Raw genomic sequence first — 26,459 nt, forward strand, 5'->3', positions numbered from 1 at the left:
TTCCCGGCTTCCCGGCTCTGTGGCGCTCGGACGGTTCCCGGGTCCACCGCTTCTTTCGAGGGCGCAGACGAGGTGAGACCGGCGGGCTCCGAGGCCCGCTGGGTCTGGCACATCCGCAAGACCCCCGCGTGGATGCGTTTTGGGATTGGGATCCTGGGTCTCCGGCGATCCGGAGTGTGGCAGCGCCGAGGAGGCTCTGTGTTACCCCGAGTGTCAACGGCTGCGGGAGGCAAGTTTGCTGGGGACAGGTGAGCAGCTGGCGCCGCTCAAAGTCACCCAGCCCCACTTGCAGGTCCCTTCGAAGCGTCCGTTACCTGAGACCCTGGGCACCTTGTCCCCTCTCTCCGACCCCTCCATTCTTCTAGTCCCTTCTGTTTAGAGCCACAGTTGTCCCTGTGAGAAGGGACCTCGGGGATCACTGAACCGAACGCCCCATTTTACAGATGAGGGGCTGGGCCACCCCCTGGAGAAGGGGCTAGTGTCTCCTTCCTCCTTCGTCTTTCCAGCTTGCTCTTCCCTGCCTGTTCCCTCTCCGCTTGCCTGGGTCTCCCCTCCCTTATTGGCGGTAGCGACCGCGGCCCGGGCGAGCTCCGGTTTCTCCGTTGCCTCTGGTAAACACACCCGCCCGCCAACCACCCCATCCTCCGCCACTGTCCTTATAAAGTCTACAGGCACAGGACTTCCTGCCGGAGCCCGAGCCCTCTCCCGGGGACTCGGGGGCTGGCGGGTTCTGGGGCGCGCTGCGGAGTGAGGGGTGCGCGTGGGGGCGCCACGGGGCCCGCCCAGGGTCTCCCTCCACGTGGCAGCTTTGGGGTTGGCCCAGGAGACAGCAGGGACACGAGCGCCGGCTGTGGCGAGCGGGAGGAGTTTTTCTACCCGGACTCTGGAGAGGAGGAGTAGGATGAAAGGCATAACAAGAATAGAGGGTCTCGGGCTAGCCCCAGACTTCCCTTTCCGCCTCCTGCCCGCTTCTGAGAGTCCGATCTGGCGCCAGAGGCTGGCTAGCCGTCGGTCGGCGGTGGCTACAGAGCACGGTCCACCCCTTGCTGACTTTGGGAACTTGGGGTTTGGCTCCAGGAGCGGGCTCTGTGCGCCCTGGCCTGGGTAGACAAGCCCGGCAGCGCGCCAGGAAGTTGCTTCGCGCAGACACCCGACCTTTCTAGTTCCTGATAGTGGCCTGTGGGCCAGTGGCGCGCTCGCCCCTGGCACTGCCAGAGCGCGCGGAGCCAGCTCCGCAGCACCGGGCTCTATGGGACCTCCATGAGGGCTCCACCTCGGGTTGGCTCCAGGGGTCTCAGGAGCCACCATCATGGAGTACCCTTCTCAAGGGCCGCTAGGAAGCCCTTCTTCTCTCAGCGCTCTGTTTCTCTGCAGAGTCTCGGCCACCATGGCCCCCACGCTGAAGCAGGCGTACAGCAGGCGCTGGTGGATGGCTTGCACCGCTGTGCTGGAGAACCTCTTCTTCTCCGCGGTGCTCCTGGGCTGGGGCTCCCTGCTGATCATGCTCAAGAAGGAAGGCTTCTATTCCAGTCTGTGCACAGGTATATCCAAGAAAGGTTGGGGGTTGGGGGTTGGGGGTTGGGGGTGAGGACCGCGAGGGACGGTAGAAGGAGGAGGTAGGAAGTTGGAAAACAAGGACTGGTGGTCAGGCGGAGACAAAGCAGGGCTGCCCAAGACTGGAACACTGGATAAATGGGAATTGGACAACCTCACTTCTTGACCTCTTCAAGCTTCGTATGTGCCCTCCCTTAGGATTCTCTTATCCAATGGTCACTGAATGCCGATGTCCTGCTAGGCATCCAAGTCCTGAGACTGCCATTGACAACCTCCAGTCGAGAGTAGTATGTAGACTCTTAGAAGTGCCGTACCTACCTGGATGAGAGTTATACTCAGGTCTTTTGCATGCTAGCAAGCATTGAGCGACATCACCAACACACAAGGCAGTTCTTGTAAGATCAAGCAGAGCCACACAACCTGGAGTATGAATATGAACGACCTGCATTCTTGGCCTTTTCAGGACCCTGGAGTCCCCAGTTTTACAAATCACCCATTTGCATAAAGTTAACAGCCCTGTTTCCTCGAGAATGAGTATTGGTGGAGGGTTTCTGTTTTTTTCATGTCAATGTAACTTGGTCTTGTGGAGTGGGAATCCTGAACTCTTTGAGAACAGTGACTACAGTCAAAGCCTGTCTGCTTCTGTCCAGTGGTGGTGGGGTGGTGGTGGAGTAGGGTGGGTGGGGGATGGGGGTGGACAGAGCTCTTCATTCGGTGGCTGGGACTTGGTGGATATTTTTCTTTTCTGGAAAAGAGAGTGCTGCACTCAGCGAAAGACCAGTGTGGTGTGTCTCCCTCTGTCCCTTTTCCCACCTCCATGTTGTAGAGCAAGCACAGGAGGAAAGCCAGTAGGGATTTGAATCCCAGCTCCCACCTCATTTGACCAGTGAGATCCTTACAAATTGAGCATCCATTACCTAGGGACAATGTCTGTCCATAGGATGGTGTGAAACTCAAGAACACTTGACAAACGGAAATGTCCTGGCTTCTCCTGGTTCCTCAGCTCAACCCGTTGCCTCTTAGCTTGTACTGTGAGTGTGGAAGGACAGGAAACCATTTCCCTGAGGGTGGGGATGGGGAGGTCTTGATATCTCGTCTTATTTGCAGGACCAGCTACACCGTGGAGGCTGCTCCACCCCTGCCACGGTTATCTCTAGGGAAGCAATGGGTTGCACCCAGATGTGGCACCCTGCCCATGTGCTTGGCCCCAGTTACAGAGGCCTTGGACTGCAGGTGATGGAGTTAGCATCAGGCCTAGGAAGTCAGGGTAGGTCCCTTACAGTAGAGGTCTGAGATGGAATCACAGGCATTCCAGGATGGTTGAGAGGACCACGTGAGAGACCTTGGAGACACCCGTCCACACAATTCTCCAGGCCCTCTGGGGTTTCCCTGGAGACTAGAGAGAATCTTTCTTTTGTTGCCTGGAGGCCTTGGTGTCAGCTATAGCCCATCCCGTGGGTTCTCCCTGCCTTCTGCACCTGGAGGTTGTAGGGTTTCACTAAGTTATCTTTACTGAAAATTAATTTACCTTCTACATTTTGGTGATTGACAAATTTATACATTCTGGTATTCATCACAACAGCCAATATTTACATTTCTACCACCCCCAAAACTTTTAAGGACCTGTGATTATATATAAACTCCTCATTTAAAACATACAATATAAGCCGGATGGTAGTGGTGCATGCCTTTAATCCCAGCACTCAGGAGGCAGAGGCAGGCAGATCTCTGTGAGTTGGAGGCCAGCTTGGTTTATATAGTGAGTTCTAGGACAGCCAGAGCTACAAAGAGAAACCCTACCTCGAAAAACCAAAGCAAAACGTGCACTATAATAGGTCCTAGTGTATTTGGAATTGCATAGTCATCCCCACAAATTTTAGAGCGTTTACTTTATTGACCCCATTCCCATTAGCAGCACCAGCTGCCCTGTTCTCTCTCCAGGCACCGCTTGTCTGCTTTCTGTCATAGACTGGCACTGACAGATACCAGCTATACCTATTTGGAACATTTCCTATAAATGAAATCTTGTCTTTGTGACTGGTTTCTTTCACTTTGCATAATGTTTTCTAGGCCCGTCCTTTGTTCCACATTTAAGCCTTATTTTGTATAGCTGACTAACTCTCCATTATGTGTACTGACTACATTTTCCTTATTAGTTGATAGGCATATGGGTTATTTCCACCTTTTGGGTTGTTAATGATAATACTCCCATGTCTATGTATTTATTTTGGCGTGGACTTGCTGGATTATGAAAGTAATGGTAATGTTTTTCAAAATGACCACCACAGTCTAACTTCTCACCAGCAGTGTATGAGGGGTTCCAGTTTCTCCACATCCTCAGCGATGGTTGTTGACTGTCTTTTTCATTTGCATTTCGCTAATGGCTACGGAGGTTGAATGTTTTTTGTGTGTTTTTATTGGCTTGTACTCTGGAATAACAACTATTCAGCTGCTTATTCCATTGCTAAGTTGTGTTATTTGCTTGTTTATTTAGTTGGAGATTGGACCCTGGGCCTTACACATGCTAAACATATATACAGTCTACCACTGAGCTATACTCCTAATTCTGTCTTTTTACTATTGAAGTGGAAGAGTTCTTTATACTCTAGCTCTAAGTCCTTTATATAGTTTTCCTTCCTTCCTTCCTTCCTTCCTTCCTTCCTTCCAACATTGGGTTTTTTCTTTTTTTCCCTGTGTATCCTTTTTGGATGTTGATAAAAATCCTACTTGCCTATTTTTTATTCTACTGCTCCATTATGTTTAAGAAACCGTTGGTTGAATTTAAGGTCACAAAAATTTGCACCTGTGTTTTCTTGGTTTTGTGGTTTGGGCTCTTACATTTAGATCCTTGATCTCACGAGGTGCCGACCTGATGTTTTGAGTTGCTTGGAAGTGGGTGTGTGGTTGTTTGTGATCACCAGTGGTGAACTAAGTGAACTCTTGTCCTTTTCCCCCAGAACATATTTGTGCACTTTTAGAAAGCAGTGTACAGCATCTCTCCACGTCCCCTTTTCTAATGGCCTCTACAGGCTGGTGGGTGGGATGGTGCTTCCTGTTCTGTCTGATCAGGAAGCACCCCTTTCTTTTTCCTGGTACCTCATTCATCATGAGTCCTCTGTGACATCTCTAGGAGATGCAGTCTCACAGCAGACCTCCTTTTCCTCTGGCTCTTACAATCCTCTGTCCTCTCCTCCATTATGATCCTTGAACCTTAGGTGTGGGAGTTGTGTGGTAGGTGTACCAGTTGGGGGCCAGGCACCACGTGGTTACTTGTTCTCTGCATTGTGATTGGTTGTGATTTTCTGTAATGGTCTCTATCTGGATAATTGTTATTTTTCTTGCCACAGAACAATATGAGACTCAAGTGACGCTGTTTAACAAACAGTTGAAGAACTCAGCAAATGAGAAACTCGTAACTGAGGTTGACATTAGTACAGGCTTTAGGGATCCTTGGTCACACTGTCTATTTTGGGGACCTTTCTTCCCTGATATATACTTTGGGGTGGGAGCTAATGGGGACTGTCACTCAAAATTTAGTGAAGACCATCTCAGTTCTGTAGTGGTACGTTTCTCAGGTCCTGCCCAGCCCCGTGGTCCTGAAGCCACTTATAAAATAATCACTCAGAGGTTTAATATTATTTATAAACTGTATGGCCTATGGCAGGCTTCTTGTTAGCTAGCTCTTTCATCTTAAATTAACCCGTTTTTATTAATCTATGCTTTGCCACATTGCCGTAGCGTTACTGTTCTGTTGGCCTCTTGCTGCTCCTTGGGCGGTGGCTAGGCGTCTCTCTTTCCTCTCCTTTCTTCTCTCCATGTCTCTGCTTGGATTTTCCGCCTGCCTCTAAGCTGCCTTGCCATAGGTCAAAAGAGCTTTATTTATTAGCCAATGGGAGCAACACATATTCACAGCATACAGAAAGACATCCCATAGCACAGTTCATAACACACTAACAGAATAACAAAACAAAGCAATGCTAACAGTCACTAAATATTACTGTTCGTTAGGTCTTTAGATCTCATTTAGATTTCATCTGTGGCATAAGTATTATTTATTATACCCCCATTTTTTGGGGGGGAGAAACCTGTGACTGGGAGATGCCAGGCAGTGTAACTAAGGTTACCCAGCTGGTAAGGAGGAGGACAAGGGCTGCTGCTGCGGGTCACAGTGTTTCCCTAACAAGTGTGAAGCTGTGGGCTCCATCCTTAATCCCTGGAGGTGTGTGAGGAGGGCACAAAGTGAGGATTCACTTCCGTTCTGACATAGAACTTCATCACAAAGCCTCATGGGAATAGCCTATATGTCTCAACCACCAATAGCCGGGGATTGCTCTGAATGAGTCCAGTTGTCTCAGTTACTGTTCTACTGTTGTGAAGAGACACCGTAACCAAGGCAACTTAGAAAAGAAAGCATTTCTTTTTTTTTCTTTTTTCTTTTTTTTTTCTTTTTTTGCCCCGGAGCAGAGGACTGAACCCAGGGCCCTGTGCTTGCTAGGCAAGCACTCTACCACTGAGCTAAATCCCCAACCCCGAAAAGAAAGCATTTCATTGAAGGCTTGCTAATAGTTTAAGAGGGTGAATCCATGGCCATTATGGCGGAGAGCATGGCAGCAGGCAGGCAGGCAGGCATGGCACTGGAGCAGTAGCTGAGATCTCACATCTGATCTACAATACAAGCAGGAGGCAGAGAAAGACAGACTGGGTCTGGCATGGGCTTTTGAAACCTCAAAGCCCACCCCAAGTGACCCACGTCTTAATCCTTCCGAAGCAGTTCCACCAACTGGGAACCAAACATTCACGTTCCATTCTCCTTCACCACATTCCACCCCCCAGTCCCCTTGTCTCAGAGCCACATCATAACACAAAATACATTTAGTTCAATTTCAAAAGTCCCCATAGTCTATAACAGTCTCAAACACTTAAAAAAAAAAGTCTCTTCTGAGACTCAAGGCAATCTCTTAACTGTAACCCCTGTAAAATAAAAAAGATCACACACTTCAACATACAATGGCACAGAATATATATTACCATTCCAAAAAGGAGGAAAGGGGCATAGTGAGGAAATACTGATCCAAAGCAAGACTGAAACCCAGCAGGGTTATCATGTCAGTTATCAAAAGGCTCTTCAGATTGCCCTCTTCTTCCAACTTTTTTTTTGTTTTTTTCCCGAGACAGGGTTTCTCTGTGTAGCTTTGGAGCCTATCCTGGAACTCACTCTGTAGCCCAGGCTGGCCTCGAACTCACAGAGATCCACCTGATTCTGCCTCCTGAGTGCTGGGATTAAAGCCCCCCACCCCCCACCCCCACCCCGGCTTTCTTCCAGCTTTGTTGACTGCATCACACTTCTCTCTCTCTTGGGCTGGTTCCACTCCGTTAGCAGCTCTCCTCGGCAGACATCCCATGGCTCTGGCATCTTCAACATCTTGGGGTCTCCGATGCAACCAACCTTCACTTTCACAGGTTCACAAAATGGTCTCTCTTGGGCCTCCATGGAGGGACTCTTCCTGCCACAGTGGCTTTCCTTAAGCGAGGAGAAAGATTCCAGAATCCTTTTACCACTGTCCTTCTTGAACCATGGACTTGAGGCGGCCACGTTCTGCTGCTTGCTGGGGTTGGATCCTGCCCCCTTCTTAAATTATATTTGCATAAACTTCACTCCTTCGTGCTTTTTAGGCTTCAGATCCCTCAAGCCCTTCCCTTTCCCAGGTTGCAGGATTAGCTGGGTAGAGTCTCACTCTGAGGGAACCACTCTTTTTAGTCCATTTAGCATCAGACCTGTCTTTAAACTTCTTATCGCTGATGGAACGCAGGACTTGGCTCCAACGTTATGTTCCTTTATGCCCTAGACAAGATTTTACCAGCTAGAACTTAGTCCTGAGGTATTTTGGTGCTGTGGCCATGTCACCAGCAGGAAAATATCATGAGGAAGCGAACATGGATTAGGAGAAAAGGAAAATTGAATCATTTTAAATTTGCTCTGCGTGTATGGGACTCAGCCCATCCTCAGATCCAGGTGTTTCAAGTCCCTGTCCCCATTTCAAAGGTGGGACAGGCCTCAGAGAATTTCAGCAGCATAGCTAGTGAGGCCAGGCTCTGACTAGAGGTGCCTGCTTAACCATGACCCCATTCCCCAAGAGTTCCCAGACACGATCGATCGGTTATTTACAAGCTACCCTTGGAATTTTATCATTTCTGTGTGCCATAGTTACTGTTATTTAAAGTGTGATGTAGCCTTGGGTTTGATGTTGTATGTACACACACATACATATTTATATATATATATATATATATATATATATTTAAGAAATATATACGTTCATGCATGTTTCTAATGCACAAATAACTAATAACTGAAACCTCGGAAGGTGTTCCATATATTACCTAACCCTACTTTGAGTGCTCATGCCGTGTGTACAGCCAACTATAATGTGCCTAGGTCACGCAGCTAATAAGGAGCAAACAAGGGCTGGGATATAGTGGTGGTCACCTTGTTTTCCCTTGTCAACCCAGCAGCCTCGCTCACTTACTGAGTGCATTCTCTTCCCCCTCCCATGGAGCATCCCTCTGTGAAAGTGGGACAGTTGGATGCCAAAAACTTATTCTGCTGTGACTCTCCTGGATGCAAGCTCTTTTTTCTTTTAATTAAGAAATCTTTTATTCATTCCACATACCAACCACAGATTCCTCCTTCATCCCTTCTCCAGCTCCCCCTCAGCCTTTCCCCGCAGCCCATCCCCTACCCCCTCCTCTGAAAAGGTATGGCCTCCCATGGGGAGTCAGCAAAGCTCAGCACATTCATCTGAGGCAGGTCCAAGTCTTTCCCCCTGCATCAAGGCTGTGCAAGGTGGCCCACCATAGGCAATGGGCTCCAGAAAGCCAGCTCATGCACTGGGGATGGATCCTATTCCCACTGTCAGGGGCCCCTCAAACAGACCAAGCTACATAACTGTCTCGCCCATGTAGAGGGCCCAGTCGGGTCCCATGCAGGCTCCACAGCGGTTGGTCTAAAGTTCATGAGTTCCCACTGACTTGGTTCGGCTGTATCTGTAAGTTTTCCCATCATGGTCTTGATGCCCCTTGCTTATAGAATGCCTCTTCCCTCTCTTCGACTGGACTTCTGGAGCTCGGCCTGGGGCGTGGCTGTGTCTCTCTGGATGCAAGTTCTTTAAGCAGCCCCTCAGAATGATCAGGCTTCAGGAGCTAGCTCATATTGAGTCCACAAGAAGTTGATTGATTAAAACAGAAGAACTTATGTATTAGTGGGCCTTGAGTGACCATTAGCAGTCTGATGGACTAGATCCTGGAGCAGAGTACACATATTCGCTGGCTTTAAAATATACTTGGGAGAGTTTCCAAGCTGGCCTGTGGGACAGCTAGGATGGGTGGTGCGGTGAATCTGTACTGGCTCTGGAAATTCTTTTGAGTTTGAATTGGAGGCCACTGTAGGCTGCTGGGTGGCCGAATGCTTTTGCTTCTTGGCGCCTCATCATCTGTAATGGATGTAAAGATTAAGTGAGATTTGGCTTGGAACAACCTGGCACAGAGTAGGTGTTTTCCACAAGCTAGTGGAATTGTTTGGGAGGAAACTTGTCATTCGGTTATGAAAGACTTAAGGGCAAGGGCAGTGTCTAACTCAGGGGCTACAAATTCAGCTGCCATATAAGGGCAGAAGGATGATAATAAACGAGACCAGCAGGACAGCTGTGAGATAACCAGCATCTGAGAGCTGTGAGATAGACATAAGTCTGTTCAAGAAGGACAGCCCTGGCAAAAGAGGAGGCCACCTTCAGCACCGGCTAGAGCTTTCTGACTTTCCCTCCCTCCCTCCCTCCCTCCCTCCCTCCCTCCCTCCCTCCCTCCCTCCCTCTTCTCTCTTTCTCCCTCTCTTTTTACTATGTTGCTCAGGTTGGCCGAGAACTCCTGGGCTCAAGCAATCTTGCCTTTGTCTCCTGAGTAGCTGGGACTACAGTTGCAGACCACCAGGTCCAGCTGAGGTCCCAAATTTCCAATGAACTAGAAATCTGGATTTTTATTTAATGCAACTCTCAACCCAGTTTACTGGCAACCTAGCAAAACATGGGTGGAGAGAGAATCCGTGGTGGTCGCCTGTTTGTGGCCTTTGGTCTGACTTGTCCCTCTGTTTCTTCTTTCTTTATCCACTGCTTCAACACAATGCTGGCATACAGCAAATGCCCAGTAATCAGGTGTAGGATAAACCCATGTGGACAAACCCAGTGGAGAAATGGATGTGATGACAAAGACAGCTAAGTAAGAGGGTTAGCATGGACCTCAAAGGCTGAGTAGTCTGACCCGCTAAGGCCTTCCTCCAGGTACCTTAGCCCTTTGCCTAACCTCCCAAGGTAGCTGGTACCGCCCAAGGCGGTTCCTTTTCTGATAGCCTGCTCTTACGATCTGACCGATCTTTATGTTCTTTTTATGTTAACACACAGATCTCATTACCTTGTGCTACCTGTAGGTCCTTTGGCAGTTTGAGGGTACTTGAAGTCAGGGTCAATGGCCACCCTCTTTCCCAGCACCCAGGCACAACCGTACCTCTCTGTTCTTGTCACAGAACGAACTACTTTTGTATTTTTAGTTAATGATTCTCCCTCCCTCCCTCCTCCCCCCCCCCCCCCTCCATAGTCTCACACGTAGCTTAGGCTGGCCTGGAACTCACTGTGTAGCTCAGCCTGACTTCAAGGCAATCCTCCTGTGTCCACCTCCATGGTTGCATACCCCCATGTCCAGCTGAGGTCCCACAGCTCACTTCCCCTCTTTAAATCAGCATCCATTTGCTCCCTGTCACGATCCTTTGGTCTTCCAGTCTTAGGATACGATCCTGTGGGTCTGTGCTCAGCCCCACTGTCGGCATTTCAAGAGCTCTTGAGTGTGCCTCAGCCCTTCCCCCGGGCCAGGCACTGGGCAGAACTCGCTCATTCTCTGCCCTTGCTAACAGCCCAGGGGCCTGAGGTACGGGCTGAGGGAGTTTCCCTGGCCAAGGCTCCAGAGTTCGTCAGGTGGGCGGTGGGAATGGAGACCCTGTTTGGGCCGTCCCTTAGGCAGTACCCCTGTTTTCCCCTGGCAGCACTACCCAGAAACAGTTTGGAAGCAGCCACCTCATGGCTCAATGTACAGAGTTAAGTCAAGTCACCCTCTGTCCCCTTGACTGGCCCTTTGCTTGTCCCAACTCCCAAGTTCGCAGCTGACGGGCCCTGGAAGGCAACGCTTTGGTGTCATTATGTGTGGGGTGGGATGTTTTGTTAATGGACTCTTGGGGGCTTGTGACTTACAGGGTCTGTGCAGAGCGGTGCCTGGAATGTAGTTAAATGCTAAGTAGTAAATGCTCAACAGCACTAGCTGTGATTATCAGAATGTCGTTTATCGAGAAGGCTTCCTCTGTCTTTTATGTGCGTTCCTGTGTGTTGCATACATTAAGGAACCAGCCACTGACTGTGCCTCTCGATTTGGGTTGTTCCACTGGTGCTCTCCAGGGACTATGACAACGTGGTCCATTCTTCGATGTCCACTTTCTCACCTGAGCTAGTTGAAGCCTCAGACTGAGAATGTATGTGCGTCCCTCAGGGCCAGGTGCTCATTGCTGTCACTCATGAGCTCTTTCTCCACCCCGGACAGAGCATACAGGACTCCACATTACCCTCGGGGACACCTGGTTGGTTCAAGGCGGAGGCCTGAATTGGAAGGCAGGACCCCCGGGTCAGGCTGTCTTCCTGTTTCTTTCTGTTGCACGTGCTGAGCCCTTCCCTTCTCCTCCTCAGCTGAGAACAGGACCAACACCACCCAAGATAAGCCACACCAGTGGCCAAGCTGTGACCAGCAGGACAAGATGCTCAATCTGGGCTTCACCATTGGCTCCTTCCTGCTGAGCGCTACCACACTGCCTCTGGGGATTCTCATGGATCGCTTTGGGCCCCGGCCTCTGCGCCTGGTGGGCAGGTGAGGTGGCTAGATTGTGGGGACATGCAGTGTCAGGAAGACGATGCAGGGATGGGAGGCTAATAAGTCTGTGTCCTTACAGTGCCTGCTTCGCGGCGTCCTGCACTCTCATGGCCTTGGCATCCTGGGACACTGAAGGTGAACCCTCTGCCCTCAATGTGCCTTCTCTAGAATGGGCGGGATGAAGGCGACCTCTGACCCCAGCTCCTGCCTGTGGACTCCCGTGGCTCCACAAATGCCCTCATCTGTCCTTCTCTCTCTTCCCAGTTCTGTCTCCGTTGATATTCCTGGCACTATCTTTGAATGGGTTTGCTGGCATCTGCCTAACGTTTACCTCACTTACGGTGAGTTTGACGGACGTGTCCCGGCAGCCATCCAGACACCTGGGAGTGGGTGGGGTTAGGAGTGAGTGAGGAGGGCTGGAGAGACGGCTCAGCAGTTAAGAACATTTGCTGTTCTTCCAGAGGACTGGAGTTTGGTCACCGCCCCCCCGCCCCCCCCCCCCCCAAGTCCTACAGCTCACAACTACCTATAACTGGAGCACCAGAGAAACTGACACCCTCTTCTGGCCTCTGAGGGGACCGCACACATGGCACACACAGATACACACTCATACACATGAATAAAAATAACTAGAATCGAGCAAGAGAATGATGAGTAGCCCCGATCAAGTGCCTGTGTGTGAAACTGTGCAGGTGGGAGCTAACGGTAGGCATGGAGCTGTGCGTGGGTGAGACTTGGTGTGTGTGTGTGTGTGTGTACCGAGCCTGTGAATGTCAGTTCAGCTCTGTTCCCGCACGAAGCCTACAGTACAAACAGGACTATGTCCTCATCTTCCAGAAGCTTCCATATGGGGACTAGGGAGGGGTGGAACAGAAAACCCAGTGAGCAAGCAAACTAATAAATCATGTCAGCAGTCGTAACTCCTGGGAAGGAAACTCATCTGGGTAAAGTGGCCGTGAGGGTGAAGGAGCAGCTTAGCCACGTGGACCTTTTACCACATCATAGTGGTGTGTGTGTGTGTGTGTGTGTGTGTGTGTGTGTGTGTGTGTGTGTCTGTGTGTGTGTGTGAAAGGACTTGAGTGGAAAATTCATTTGTGAGGTTGCACCCTTGTGAATTTATCAATAGTTAACTATTTTTGACCCACAAAACTAACCTTTCCGTGTGACTCAACCTCTTACGTATCTGTGTAAGTTTGTTTTATTCTATATGTTTATGGACGTCTGTGGGTATGCGGGTTCAAAGTTTAGCAGGGTGGGGGTGGGAAAGGAAAGTTCCTGTCGGGCCATTTCTGGTTGTTTATCTCTGATGCGGCCAAATTGGATGTTTTGGCCGAATTTCTCATCCCAGCAGCTGCCTAATTTAACTGCAGCTGGGGACATTTCACAACTTTCAAGGAAGCTGATCCCTTCCGATCCACCCCTCTGTGCAGCAATCCCTTCCCGCTGTGCAAATTGGCTCAGGCCTCCGAAATCTCTTCTCGGACTGGAGTAGGGAGGCTTGACCTGGACCCTGCCCTGGGTAGCAGAGGGGATTGAAGGGCCAGCCAGTCTGCGCTCCTCTGCGGTCATCGCCTCATCTCCAGCCAATGGTGTGGCCGGGCGCCTGCCCCGCCCCGCCCTACCACTTGTTAGCCCAGCCCCTGACCTTTGCTATTTCAGACCGCCAGTGGGCGCTAACTACGGCCAATAGGCTTACGTCCTGGGTGAGCCTGTGGTTAGCTCCTGGCAGTGCTAGGCTGAACCTCTTCGACCCTTGAAGGACAGGGACCTAAGTCCTGGCGTCCTCCCCTGGTATCATTGGCAGGGTGCATGGCAGAGAGAGAACTCTAGTGAAACCTCTGCTCTAATGGGAGTCGGCTTGGCCTTACCAACTGTATTCCCTTGGGGTCAATGACAACTCCCTTCTCTGTTTAAATACTTGACTCCTCATCGCTATTTGAGGTCCTTTTACTGAGCCTCTGTTCTTGTGGCCTCTGCATGACATCTAAGGTCCTATCCAGCTGTGTTACCTCCTAACCCTGGAAGACAGTGGGATTAAGGGAGGAGGTACACAAAGCATCGGGAGGAGAATTTCGCGTGCCCTTTCTCTGAGGGCCAGGCACACTGTTAGTGAACAGAACACATGACCATCAGTTAATTCATTGCTGGTGGGCATTCTGGGCCTGCTTTGGTCGTCAGAACTACCTCCGCTTCGTCCTTACCTTTCTGCTCTTTCCATGATTTATCCTGGTTAGGCAGAACCTGTGGGCTGTGGTATTTGGGCCACAGAGAGGATTATCGGTCACTTTTGTGTTGCAGGGTCGTCCATGGACACAGCCTTGATGGCACCAGAACAGGGAGGAAGTCTTCAAGGCTGTGAACTTAAGTGCTCATCTTTCCTTCACAGCTTCCGTTTTGTTTTCATTTTAGAAATAAGTTGGACTACATCAGTGTTTATATTTATGTCTCATATATGTTTCGTCTGCACGCATGTCAGTGCATCATGTGTGGACCTGGTGCCCTGCAGAGCCCAGAAGAGGCTATCAGATCCCCCGGAACTGGAATTATAGACAGTTGTGAGCAATGTGTGGGTGCTGGGATTGAAATTCCGTGAGCTCTCCTGCCCCTGGATCAGGATTTCTTTCTTTCTTTCTTTCTTTCTTTCTTTCTTTCTTTCTTTCTTTCTTTTTTTTTTTAAATTTATTTATTATCCTTTTATATACATTAGTGTTTTGCCTGTATGCATGTCTGTGTGAGGGTGTCAGATCTTGGAGTTACAGACAGTTGTTAGCTGCCATGTGGGTGCTGGGAATTGAACTCAGGACCTCTGGAAGAGCAGTCAGTGCTCTTAACCACTGAGCCATCTCTCCAGCCTGGATCAGGATTTCTTAACACCTGTTCCGGGGGTTTATCCACAGGTGTCACTGAATAAAGGGTTCCATGAACAAAACCCCTGGGGCAATCCTGGGATGAGACAAAGTTAGAATTTCTCTCTAGGGATATTTCTGGAACCCATTTAGGTGCCCAAGTACATTGGAAGTATGTTAGAGGGGGTCGGAATGAACGCACTCCCCACATGGGTTTTCCCTGGGGACTTTCTGTGGGTCTCCCGGGGCCGCCGTTCCTGGAGTTCACTTCTAGAAGTGCCAGGCTGGAGCCTCCGAGCTTTCCTATGGAGTTCTGAGACAGGGGAGCCGAGGGTGATAACAGCATATCACTAGCTCATAAGAGTTGCTTTTTTTCCCCTCAGCTGCCCAACATGTTTGGGAACTTGCGCTCCACTTTCATGGCGCTCATGATTGGTTCCTATGCGTCTTCCGCCATCACATTCCCTGGAATCAAGGTATGGAACCTTCGGTAGGGCTGGGTTGTCTTTTTTCTTTTGACACTGTGCGTGCGTGTGTGTTACAGTTGGACTCACCCCTGCTTGTGCATGTGGCAGCCAGAAGTTGACATGGGGTCTTCTCTTGCTCTCTGTCTCATTTTCTCACTGAACAAAGAGCTCACAGTTTCGGCTAGACTATCAGGCCAGTAAGCCCTCCTGGGTCTGTGTGTCTCCACACCATAGCCCACACCGGGTTGCAGGTGTGTGCTGCCACACACACTCTGCCTTTACGTGTGTGATGGAGGGCCAAACTTTACCCACGGAACCGTTTCCCTAGTCCCCTGAGCTGTCTTTTTGCCTTGACCAGAGCTGGTGTCACTGGGGCAGGGTGAGAGGTGCTTTTAAGTCCAGAAGGTCAGATATTTGGGCTGTATCTCCTGCCAGAGAGGCTGAGGAACTTGATCTAAGGTCACAAAGCAAGTCGATGCCAGAGTAGATCCTGGTCAGGCCAGCCTGTCAGGCCTGGGAGCTGGTGGCCTGAGCTTTAAGCTTGCGGCCGGCTGGAGGACTCTGCTTTCTCCTCCGTCAAGTAGTCGGTCCAAGCACTCTTGCCTCTGGATCCTGCCCTCGTTCTTCAGAGTGGACCTTGAGAAGTTCTTTTTTGCATTTTTTGCCCACCTTCTCTAAAGGAGTGTGGAGTGGGTAAGCTTGAGGAGTCCTATGTTACCTCTACATGCTTAAGGGGTGCAAAGCTTTGTCTTGCCCTCAGAAGGAGGCTGCCAGGGAGGACAACTGGAGACAGTTCTCTTATCAGAGGGGCTGTCGCATTTGTGCTAGATCCCAGTCAATTCAGAACCTATTTGTTTTGGGATTAGAACCTTGCCGGATTACCCCACCTCCCTGCAGCAGGTGCACCTGTGTGCATTTGGGAGCTGTGAGATAGATAAGGCTTCTCAGGTTGGGGTTGCCTCTCCATGAGGAAATGTGCTAGCAAGGGGAAGGCTGAACCCAGAGCATTCATTTCCCTGTGCATATGATGTGAAACATTGTATGTGTGTGTGTGTGTGTGTGTGTGTGTGTGTGTGTGTGTGTAAAAAGGAACATTTTTAAGGGATCATAGGCAAAAGTTGGCATTCCTTTCCAAAGCAGTAGTGAGATTTTCTAGGCATGTTGAGAGAGTGGCAGGCACCTTCGGTACTTTGTGAGAATGACTCCACACTCCTTCAGGGGAGCCTGGGTACAGGAAGGGATGGAGTGGCAGGCTTTCTGGGTCTGACTTTTAATGTCTGGCTTTGGTTTCTCCACCTGCAAATTGGGTATACGGATTGGGATGGGAGGGACCTTGGAGGCCCCAGTCCTCCAAGGGTTCTGCCTTTGCGGGGCCCCAGCAAACTGGCTTCCTCCGTGGCCTGTCCTTGCCCACAGCTGATCTACGACGCTGGAGTATCCTTCATGGTCATCATGTTCACTTGGTCGGGCCTGGCCTGTCTTATCTTTCTGAACTGTGCTCTCAACTGGCCCGCAGAAGCCTTCCCTGCCCCCGAGGAAGTGGATTACACGTGAGAGGCTGGGAGAGGAGGTTGGAGTATGAAGCAGATTCCTCCCCCTGCCCCCTGGCTCCCGGTCCCGCCCCCCGCCCCCGCCCCCGCCCCCGCCCCCTGCTGTAGAGGGCGGAGGCCAGGCCTATTGATGGTGTCATTGACAGAATCAGCTTTGGCCTTAGACCTGGATTTGGAATTCAGTTTTGCAAATGGCCTCAGACTTCCCAGCTCTGCTTCTTCCTCTGAGCCACCTGCTCACGGGTGTTTTTTTTTTTTTTTTTTGTAAATAGTAGAGCTGGCACACAGTTGGTAGTCAACATGTGCTTTAGTATTAAGGGTAGTATTCTCTCTGGCTTTGGAGGAGAAGGCCAGAGTAGGAGACCTTACCACCACCCCCGAAATAGCGTTAAATGTCACGTGGACCAAACAAGAAGCTGCCAAGCTGCCAGTTCAGCACACTGCTTTTTTTTGGGGGGGGGGGGGCAGCCTGAACGCCAGCCTTTTCCAGCCCCGTTTCAGTTAGTCAACAGCAGGAGGCGGTACTGCAAAACCCAGCACATGAGGGGACAGTCACACCGGTGACATTCATTGAGTACCTCCTATCTGCCGCACACTGTACTTACCCCCAAGTAGCTGCCCGTGTGTACGATGCAGCTGCTGATTTTAACTCCATTAACGACAAACTGACTGGCTGAAGGTCCTAGCATTAGAGAGAGGTGAGGTGAAGTTTGGATGGAACCTGGCGGAGCCAGTGTCTGAAGTTACGCCTCCTCCTCCATGAAAGTAGACCGAGAGAAAAGCCCTCATCTGCCCTGCATTTACTGAGTGTCTGTGTAAGCGGGTGCCCAAGCCAGGTTCTGAGCCAGAGAGATGGGGGCGGCCATAGGAAGCTTATTCCTAGGGATGTCCGTGCTAGATAAAGGGGTGCTCAGCATCCTTGGACAGGCTGGGATGCTGCCTAGAGGTTGAAGTTCAGCTCTGCACAACTATGCTCTGTTCTGACTGTCGGCAGGAAGAAGATCAAACTCATTGGGTTAGCCTTGGACCATAAGGTCACAGGTGACCGCTTCTACACCCATGTAACCATCGTGGGCCAGCGGCTGAGTCAGAAGGCCCCCAGCCTGGAGGAGGGGACTGATACCTTTATTTCATCCCAGGATGTCTCTGGTACTTCAGAAAAACATCAGGAGAGTGAGTGTCTGATTCCTAGCCTGGGGGTTGGGGTGTGTGTGGGGGGAAGGTAGGGTACATTCTCATCCCTCCTTGCTCTTCACAACACCCTCTGTGGATGTTGTGGATGCAGAAAAAAGCTGAATGAGATCTGGGAAACTCAGATTCATGAGTACCCTGCTGCATCCTCCCGATGAGGGTAGGAGGAGCTTCCAGCACAGGGCGAATCTCCTGACCTGTGAGGCAGCTGATTCTTTGCTCCCCACCCACCTGTCATCAATCTCCCCGCCTGTTGCATCAGGCACAGCCCAGTCAGAGAGCTCTTGCAGGCAGCGCCTTCCAATGTCTGGCCCACTTACGCCCCCTGCTGGCCATAGGTGGAGAGATGCACGAACCTGAAGTTCACTTCCCAAACATACCTTAGCTCCCTCCGGGGACTCAGTTACTTGATTGGAGCACCGGCTTTGGAGTGGGAAGGTGCGAGTTCAAGTCCTGCTTTACTTGTGGGACACTATCGTGGGTCCTCACCCTCGCCTTCCTCATCTTTTAAACCACCACCCGACAGGGAAGTTAGTTATGAGGACCGGATGACTCGATGGGCAAAATGAGCTGTTTCATATGGTGCAAAATGGGTCCAGTCGTAAGATTATCCCCCACTGGTCATCCTCATCGGAGGACGGTTAAGAGCAGGAGCCTGAGGCGGGTCCCCCTGCCATTTCAGCCCTGTGAGCTCAGGCAAGCCACTTGTCTGGCTGAGGAGCCGTTTCCTCACCTGTAAAATGTGGGAAAGCCGGTCTCAAAAAGGGGAGGGGGGCTGCTACAAAATTAGATTTGGTAAAATAAAGCTTGTCATGTATGTGGCTCAGAGCAGCTGCTTCACAGATGTTGCTAACACAGAACACAGGAAGCCTCTAGAGGTCACCTGACAAGGTGCTGTGGAGGCTGTTACAGAGCTTGGAGGATAGTGCACCTGAACCGTTTGTCTCTGGAGCCACACAGTTACTGTCTTAGCACCACTAGACCCACAGAAGCTGGGAGATCGAAGGTCTGGGGGCCTGACCTCCCACTCACTGTCTCCCCAGAGTCCGTCCCCTTTCGCAAGAGTCTCTGCTCCCCCATTTTCCTGTGGAGCCTCGTCACCATGGGCATGACCCAGCTGCGGGTCATGTTCTACATGGCTGCCATGAACAAGATGCTGGAGTTCCTTGTGACTGGTGGCCGGGCACACGGTGAGGCGCTTTGGAAACCCTGTGGGGGGCGGGTGTGCGTGGGGGTGAAGGATGGGACTGGAGGGTCATCTGGCTCTGCACCCCTTCACCGTGTCTTCTCTCTGCCCACAGAGAACAGTGAACAGAGACAGAAGGTGCAAGAGACAGGTAGGGAGATCCCTGGCCCGTACTTACTCTGACCTGTTCCGTTCTTCGGGCGGGACTCGTCCTGACTGGGTCAGAGGAGGCTGTTGAGCACTGTCTTCCTCTGCTGGGGGTGGGTGGCTGTGTCCACCGAGCTGCTGGCATCCTGACCCCAGTTCTGTTCCTGCCCAGTGGAGTTCTACTCGTCCATCTTTGGAGTCATGCAGCTGCTCTGTCTCCTCACCTGCCCCCTCATTGGCTACATCATGGACTGGCGCATCAAAGACTGTGTGGATGACCCAGCCGAGCGCGCTCTGAGTGAGAGTGCTTCCTTTGGAGACACCAGGTGATCCACAGGGTGGTGCTGACAGGAGCCCCGACAGGAGTTCCCTCCATGTTTGTGTACAGAGCGTCTCACTTCGCTCTCCTAAGAGGTCTGAGAAAGCACTTCCCGGTTTTACAGATAGGGAAACAGGCTAGAGGAGGCAGGGCCTGTTTGGCATAAGAGTACCTATGGTTGAGGGCTGACTGTACGCTGGGCACTTTGCATCATTTGAGTCCCAGAGCATCTCTATGAGGTGAGTTCATGATGGCCTTGACAGAGGAAGAAGCCGAGACCCGGGTTGTACCACTAAGTAACCACACAGCAGGCTCCTAAGCCAGTGTCGTAAAGCATATCCTCCTGAGCTTGTCTGAGCTTGGAGACTTAATGCCTGTCATCTAAGCAGGAGGCTGAGGTGGGAGGTTGCTATGAGTTTGAGGCCAGCCTGGGCTACATCATCGTCCTTCGCCGGCTTTGGCTACAGAGTGAGACCCTGTTTTAAGACAAAGGCTAGGAAAAGGGAGGACTGGCTTGTCAGCTGTCTCTTGCTCAGAGATGTATTGCCCTGTCTCCAGACAGCAAATGTTGACTATTCCACACAGCTGCTGGGGGGAGGGAGTCTGGGAGTGCCTTCGATGGATGGGTCCGACCTGGGGTTTCTCCTCGGGTTGTGTTCCATCCTCCTACGGTAGCTGGGCCATCTGAAGTATTGCCTGGGTGAGAGCTGCTTCTAGCTTTGCCCATGTGACTGAGCGTGGAGTTCAGGGCCTGCCAGTGTGGCCTCTGTGAGGGCCACTTTGGATATGGCAGATGGCTTCCTGACAGGAAGCGTTCTGGGAGACGGGAGAGGTGAAGACAGGAGGGAGCTGTTTTTCTTCTATGATTTGTTTTTTCTTTTTTTGGTTTTTCGAGACAGGATTTCTCTGTGTAGCTTTGAACCTTTTCCTGGAACTCACTTGGTAGCCCAGACTGGCCTTGAACTCACAGAGATCTGCCTGGCTCTGCATCCCGAGTGCTGGGATTAAAGGCGTGCACCACCATGGCCCATGTTGTGTCTTTTATAATACAGTCTTAGTAGTAACTGCTATCAATCTGTCATAGTCTATGGTCACAGAGTGAGCCTGGTGGAGTAGAAGAAGGCCCGGAGTTACCTTGGGCCTCTGGCTGGCAGGAGACTGAAATTGGATCTGGAACTCAGGACTCCTTTTTTTTTTTTTTTTTTTTGTCCTGAGAATGTGGGAGCAGGGGGACTAGAAGAAAAGGTGTCTAAGGGTGTGCCCAGTGGCTTCCCTTTGTTTCCTGGGCTCCAGCCTTCTCTCTTTACCTTCTGCTCTCCATGTGTGAAGGCCCGTTCTCAGAGCCCATCCTCCATAGATGAGCAGTCTGCGCTCATCCCAGCCTACTGTCCTCTTTCCTGAGCTGGCCCCGAGTTCTTGATCATGCCCAAAAGGAGGAGATTTCTGGGCGGTCGTCATGCCGAGCTGTGCCCAGAGTGCCACCTGGTTTTTGTGGGACAGTTGATGTGAAGAATCCCTTCTCCACCTTCCTTCGTATCTATGATCTCCTGACTTCAATGGGACATGCTTGGGACACTTGCCCTACCAGATCCCGGGCTTCTGGACATTCTGCATTCTGGGTGTAGACCTGTAGATTTACATTTAAGTGCCCCCTCAAGTTGGTGCTTGTCTAGTTAGGGAGGAAACCACATTTATGGAGAAATGGCTTTCTTTGTTTTTTCAGGTGAGTGTGTATGTACTACGTGCATGAGCATGCACGTGTTTGTGGAGGTCATAGGACAACCTTGGCTGTTGCTCCTCAGGTGCTGTTCCTGCTGGGTTTTGTTTTTGAGATAGGTTCTCTCATTGACCTGGAGCTTGCCCAGTCGGCTGAGATCCAGGGACCCAACCTGTCTCCACCTCCCCAGCACTGAGTTTACAGGTGTATACCGCTACGCCCAGATTTATTTTTTAGACGCAGTCTAGCACTCATTATGTAGTCCAGGTTAGCCTTGAACTCACAGAGCTCCGCCTGCCTCTGCCTCCTGAGTGCCAGGATTAAAGCGTGTGCTATGATGCTTAACCACACCTAGATTTTTTTTTTTTTTAAGATTTATTTATTATGTATACAGCGTGTATGACTGCAGGCCAGAAGAGGGCACCATATCTCATTACAGATGGTTGTGAGCTACCATGTGGTTGCTGGGAATTGAACTCAGGACCTCTGGAAGAACAGTCAGTGCTCTTAACTTCTGAGCCATCTCTCCAGCCCCCCCTTTTTTTTAAACATGGGATTTAGGGGTTAGAACTCAGATTGTTATGTTTGCAAGGCAAGCTCTTCACTGGCTAAGCCGTCTCTCTAGACAGAGAAATGGTGTTCTGCCTTGTGGCTTTCCTAACTCTGTAGCAACACCAGCAGGGGTGGAGGCCAGGCTAGTACCAAGGAGCTTCCAGGAGTTCCAGGCAGCAGCCAGTGATGGCCTGTTCTTTTCAGGGATGGGACTACCACCAAGTTCACCAGACCACGCTACCGAAAGATCCAAAAGCTCACCAATGCCATCAATGCCTTCACCCTGACCAACATTCTGCTGGTGGGTTTTGGCGTCACCTGCCTCGTCAGCAACCTCCAGCTGCAGGTACCTGCTTTCCTCCATTCCTAGACCTTCCCTCCCCACCATGGGTATGCTCTACCGGTACCTGTATACCACAGAAGCATGCCTCTGTTCCAGGTCTCTTTCCCGGGTTCTCCGGGAGCTGTGCCTGGTAGATTATGTTGGTGGGGGTTGGGTCAGGGTAGAACTGTATAGATGGCCCGGCAAGACCCATGTCCCCCTTCTCTCTGCCTTGATCTTTCTGACCCTCTTCTCTCTCTTGGGTTTCAGTTGGTGGCCTTTGTCCTGCACACCATAGTTCGTGGTTTCTTCCACTCGGCCTGTGGAGGTCTCTACGCTGCAGTGTGAGTCACATGGACCATGTTGTCTTCTGGAGCTTTGCCTGAGTAGTCAGGGATTTTTAGCTAGAGCTGAAAGGGGCCCAACTTCCTCTAAAGCAGGCTTTCTCCCGGTCTCCCTTCAGTAGTGACTGTCAGAGGCGAAAGTGATCATGGAAGCTGTTCACAGATTATGGCAGGAGCTAGTGATCACAGAGAACCCACCCCCTATTCACAGAGACGCCAAAGTCATGTCCTTCCCAAAGGCAATGGGAAAGCCTGGTCTGATGAACTTTTTGGCTCTGGGCCTGGGTTGAGGCCTCCCTCCCCATGCCTGTCTTGTAGAGATTTCTTATAGTGTCCCGATGAACATCCCTGGTTCCCTTCTCTCCTCATTCCAACTGCAAGGCACTGTTGAGAGACTTCTTTGCACGGATCACATCACACGGTGTCCCTTCCCTGGAAGGTTCTGGGTGGGTGTTTGGCTATACCTCCTTATAGTGGTCTCAAGCAGAGGGCAGCCCCTCCCCTGCACTGTCCCAGCCAATGCCTTCCAGTCACCTTTGATGGCTTTTCTGTGAACACTCATATCCGGGGTATCTGCAGTCCTCTTGGCTCCACTTTTCACATGCCCACATCTGGTTTCCCAACCCTGACTGTCTCAGTCCCCCTCCAACCCACGGTCATTGCTAGCGTGGATCACTGCCAATCTGCGTCCCCTCTCGCTGGCGCCCCCCCCCCCATTTGTTTGTGTTTTTTGAGACAGGGTTTTTCTGTGCAACCCTGGTTGTCCTGGAACTCACTCTGTAGACCAGGCTGGCCTCGAATTCAGAGATCCTCCTGCCTCTGCCTCCTGAGTGCTGGGATTAAAGGTGTGCGCCACCACCACCCATTCTCCTTTTAACATGGGTTGGCTCACTAGTTAGGACACAATAACTCTTCACATCTCACGTGGTTTCTCATCTCCCCTTGCTCCAGAGTAGGGCCAAAGTTCCTAAAGACCTGGGCCTAGGACATTTTGGCCCTTTTCCTTCCCCAGTCTCCCTGTCACTCTCCTTCAGCCTCAAGAGCCGACTTGTAAACAACATACCCTAAGTATGTTCTTTCCCGAGGGCCTTTGCACTTGGTGATGTCGCCGAATCATGCTTCCTCCAGATACCTGCAGGGTTTACAGTTTTACCTTCTCACCTTCTCAGGGGGCACACCTATCTGTCTGTTTGGTATGGCTGCCTCTGGCCACCTCATCTGCATCTGCAAGCCCCTGGCTCCCCTGCAGGATTCCACCTCTCTATTTAGCTTTTCTCCTTAGCTCTTAGCATTAACACGCTCTGCATTTATCTTGTTTATACCACTGCTCAAGATATCTGTTGAGTTCATTGCTTTTCTCCAGCACTCAGAGAAGCTCGGTAAACATTATGGAAAGAACAACACGAATAGCCCAGTGAAGCTCGTCCTATCCTGCTATTAGTGGAGGAAGTGGGAGACAGAGAGGTTGCTGGGCTGGAGGGGGTCCTGCCTCTGACTCTTGGATGTCCCTCTGGACAGGTTCCCATCCAATCATTTTGGGACGCTGACAGGCCTTCAGTCGCTCATCAGTGCTGTGTTTGCTCTGCTGCAGCAGCTGCTCTTCATGGCCATGGTGGGACCTCTGCGTGGAGACCCCTTCTGGGTGAGAGCTGGTTCAGCACGGGGCCCAGGGAACACTTCCCAATACTGGGGAAGGGGAAAGGGCTGGTATGTGCTGGCACCTCTCTTTGTATCCCAGCCAGGAGGTGCCTTGGAGATTCCCTAATGTGGGTTTGTCAGGCGTCTGCTCATCAGAACCCTTCCCGGAGAGTTAAAAACACACGTCTCCCAGCCTCAGATCAGTCACTCTCTTGATCTGGTTCCAAGGGTTTGCTTTTATTCTATTTTATTTTTAAAAGCTTTATCATGTGTGGGGTAAGTGTGTATGAGTATACTCATGCTTGAGTGTGTGTCTATGTACATATGTGGAATCCCAAGATTGACGTTGGGAATATTCCTTGATTGCTTTGCACCTTATTCACTGAGGCAGGGTCTCTTAGTTGAACTCAGAGCTTAGCAATGTGGACAGTCTAGTTAACCAGTTTTCTCCAGGGAACTAGAATTATGGGTGGACCAGCACTCCCATGCAACATTTATATGGATTTTGGGGATCCGAACTCTGGTCCTCATTCATGTGCTGAAAGCTTTCCCCCGTGATCTATTTCCCCAGCCCCAGGATTTGTTTTAATAGGGTTCCAGGTAAGTTGTGTACTGGCCTGGCCCTAGTCTGGACTGCATGCAGGTACCTCTAGTCCCATTCACTAGAACGAAGTGGTGCAGGCATCCTCTCTCAGGACTCTTGAAACAGCGTTCAGTGGCAGGGTGCCTTCTCCTGTGTGAGTATCACTGTTGTCAGTAAGGCCTTTCCTCGCAGAACTCTCATCCACCTCCCTGATTTCTGCTTGTGGGGCACTCAACCATGGACCCTCCTTCTGAGAGAACTGTGACAAATTACCCTCCCCCAGCTTGCTGAGAAGTTGCTGTGCCAAGCATACTGGCTTTTTTCTTTTTTCTTTCTTTCTTTCTTTTTTTTTTTTTTTTTTCACATAGTCTTTCCACAGTAGACCTGTGAAGGAGGTACTCAGATGAGATTCTTTGCCCAAAGTCACACATGAGTCATGGAGTAGGATGTGATCTGAGGGAGCTTGTGAAGGGCACAGGCCTGGGCGTGGCAAGTCATCTGCGCTCCAAGCTGGCTAGATATCCATCTGGTTCTTTTGACCATGCCAAAGAGCTTCTTCTTGACACTGCAGGGGGATCCTACTGGCTGGCATGAGCCAGGCTTCCGGGGCATAGGTTTTGCCACTCCAGAGAGTGTTGCATCGTGGAGCCCGACTGTCACCTCCTAGACGTTAGTGTTCTGACCTCAGCCCCTTTGCCAGGTTGCTGACCATCTGAGATGCTGGTGAAAGAGTCACCACGCCTGCTGGGTCTGACCATATTTCTTCTCCTGGTCCTGGACCTGGAGTACAGGTGGCTGAGCTATCCTCCATGTTGGGAGTCTCAGGCCAAGTCCCTGAAGAGGGTGCATCCTGCTAGTCCTAACTTGACTTTCTTTGCTTCTCTTTCCACACTCTGAAGGTGAACCTGGGCCTCCTGATTCTTTCCTTCCTGGGATTTCTGCTACCTTCCTACCTCTTCTACTACCGGTCCCATCTCCAGAGAGAGTACGCCACCAGTTTTCCAGACCCACAGAAGGTGCTCAATGATTCCAAGGTGGCTACATAGACTCCTGAGGCTAAGGGACTTGGAGGACAGACAACCGCGGCTTGATAAAGCAAAGAGAATGCCTCAGTGGCTTCTACCTGCACCGTGTGCATGGAGCCAAGGGGCCGTGGAGTTATAAATACTAAGAGTTCTATTTTTGTAGGGACTTGCAAAAAGGGAAACAAAACAGAAACCTCCAAAACAAAACAAAACAAAAAAAAAAACCCAGCCTTTAAAAATCTTCTCCAAAGCAAGCTGTCTGTTAACTGAAGACAGTGCCTGTTCCAGTGGTACTGGGCCGTCTTCCTGGACTGGAGGAAACCAGAATGTGGGGCTGCCCTTTCCCCACACTTGAAGCTCTAGGAGCCTCCTCTGTGGCACTGCCTCTGAAGACTCGTGGGATCAGTGAACAGACTCTCCTAAGATCGCAGCTGCGGTGCGTGCACACGTACATCCTGTGCACATGCGCATGGCATGGCGACCTTTCCTGCAGGAGGGGCTGAGGTGCTGGCTGTATCCACGATTGGGTGTTGGGTCTGGAGGGCGGGTTCCCTCCCTGGTGCTGTTTCTTACAGGTCTTAGAGGAAATAAAAAGGGAAATGAAAGTCTGGCTGGTGTGTATCTGACTGGAGGGAGTGGGTTATTGTCTTTCCACACCTCCATCCCTCTGTCTCACCAGGCTTGCCTCGGAATTTAAGAAAGATGATGGGGGGTGGGGGGGCTGGAGAGATGACTCAGTGGTTAAGAGCACTTCTCCCAGAGATCCCAGGTTCAGTGCCCAGTACCCACATGGTAGCTCACAACTGTAACTCCGATTCCAGGGGATCTGATACTCTCATACAGATATGCATGCAGACAAAATGCACATACAATTAAATATAAATAAATAAAAATATATCTAAGAAGGATGCTTTGCACACCTGTCGTCTGTCCATCTTCCTCTTCTCAACTGTGTACTGCTTTGCCATCTGTCTTGGTTACTTTTCTGTTGTGCTGACGCCATGCGCAAGGCAGTGTATAAGAAGGAAGAGTTTTTCGGAACTTACAGTTTCAGAGGGGGA

At 50.8% G+C, this 26,459-nt stretch overlaps 1 protein-coding gene across 1 annotated transcript; it reads left to right on the forward strand.

Moving 5' to 3' along the window:
- Slc43a1 (solute carrier family 43 member 1) lies at positions 1 to 26,003 on the forward strand. The gene is made up of 15 exons (XM_059260827.1): positions 1 to 248; positions 1,375 to 1,541; positions 11,331 to 11,508; positions 11,591 to 11,646; positions 11,776 to 11,852; positions 14,741 to 14,833; positions 16,241 to 16,374; positions 17,369 to 17,547; positions 18,609 to 18,755; positions 18,867 to 18,902; positions 19,071 to 19,224; positions 21,691 to 21,832; positions 22,079 to 22,152; positions 23,671 to 23,794; positions 25,273 to 26,003. The coding sequence occupies exons 1-15, from the start codon at positions 133 to 135 to the stop codon at positions 25,417 to 25,419; spliced, it is 1,824 nt and encodes a 607-aa protein (XP_059116810.1). The 5' UTR covers positions 1 to 132; the 3' UTR covers positions 25,420 to 26,003.
- Positions 26,004 to 26,459: the final 456 nt, after the last annotated feature.

Source organism: Peromyscus eremicus, chromosome 4 (genome assembly GCF_949786415.1).
Source record: "Peromyscus eremicus chromosome 4, PerEre_H2_v1, whole genome shotgun sequence".
In the NCBI taxonomy this organism is placed as follows: Eukaryota; Metazoa; Chordata; class Mammalia; order Rodentia; family Cricetidae; genus Peromyscus; species Peromyscus eremicus.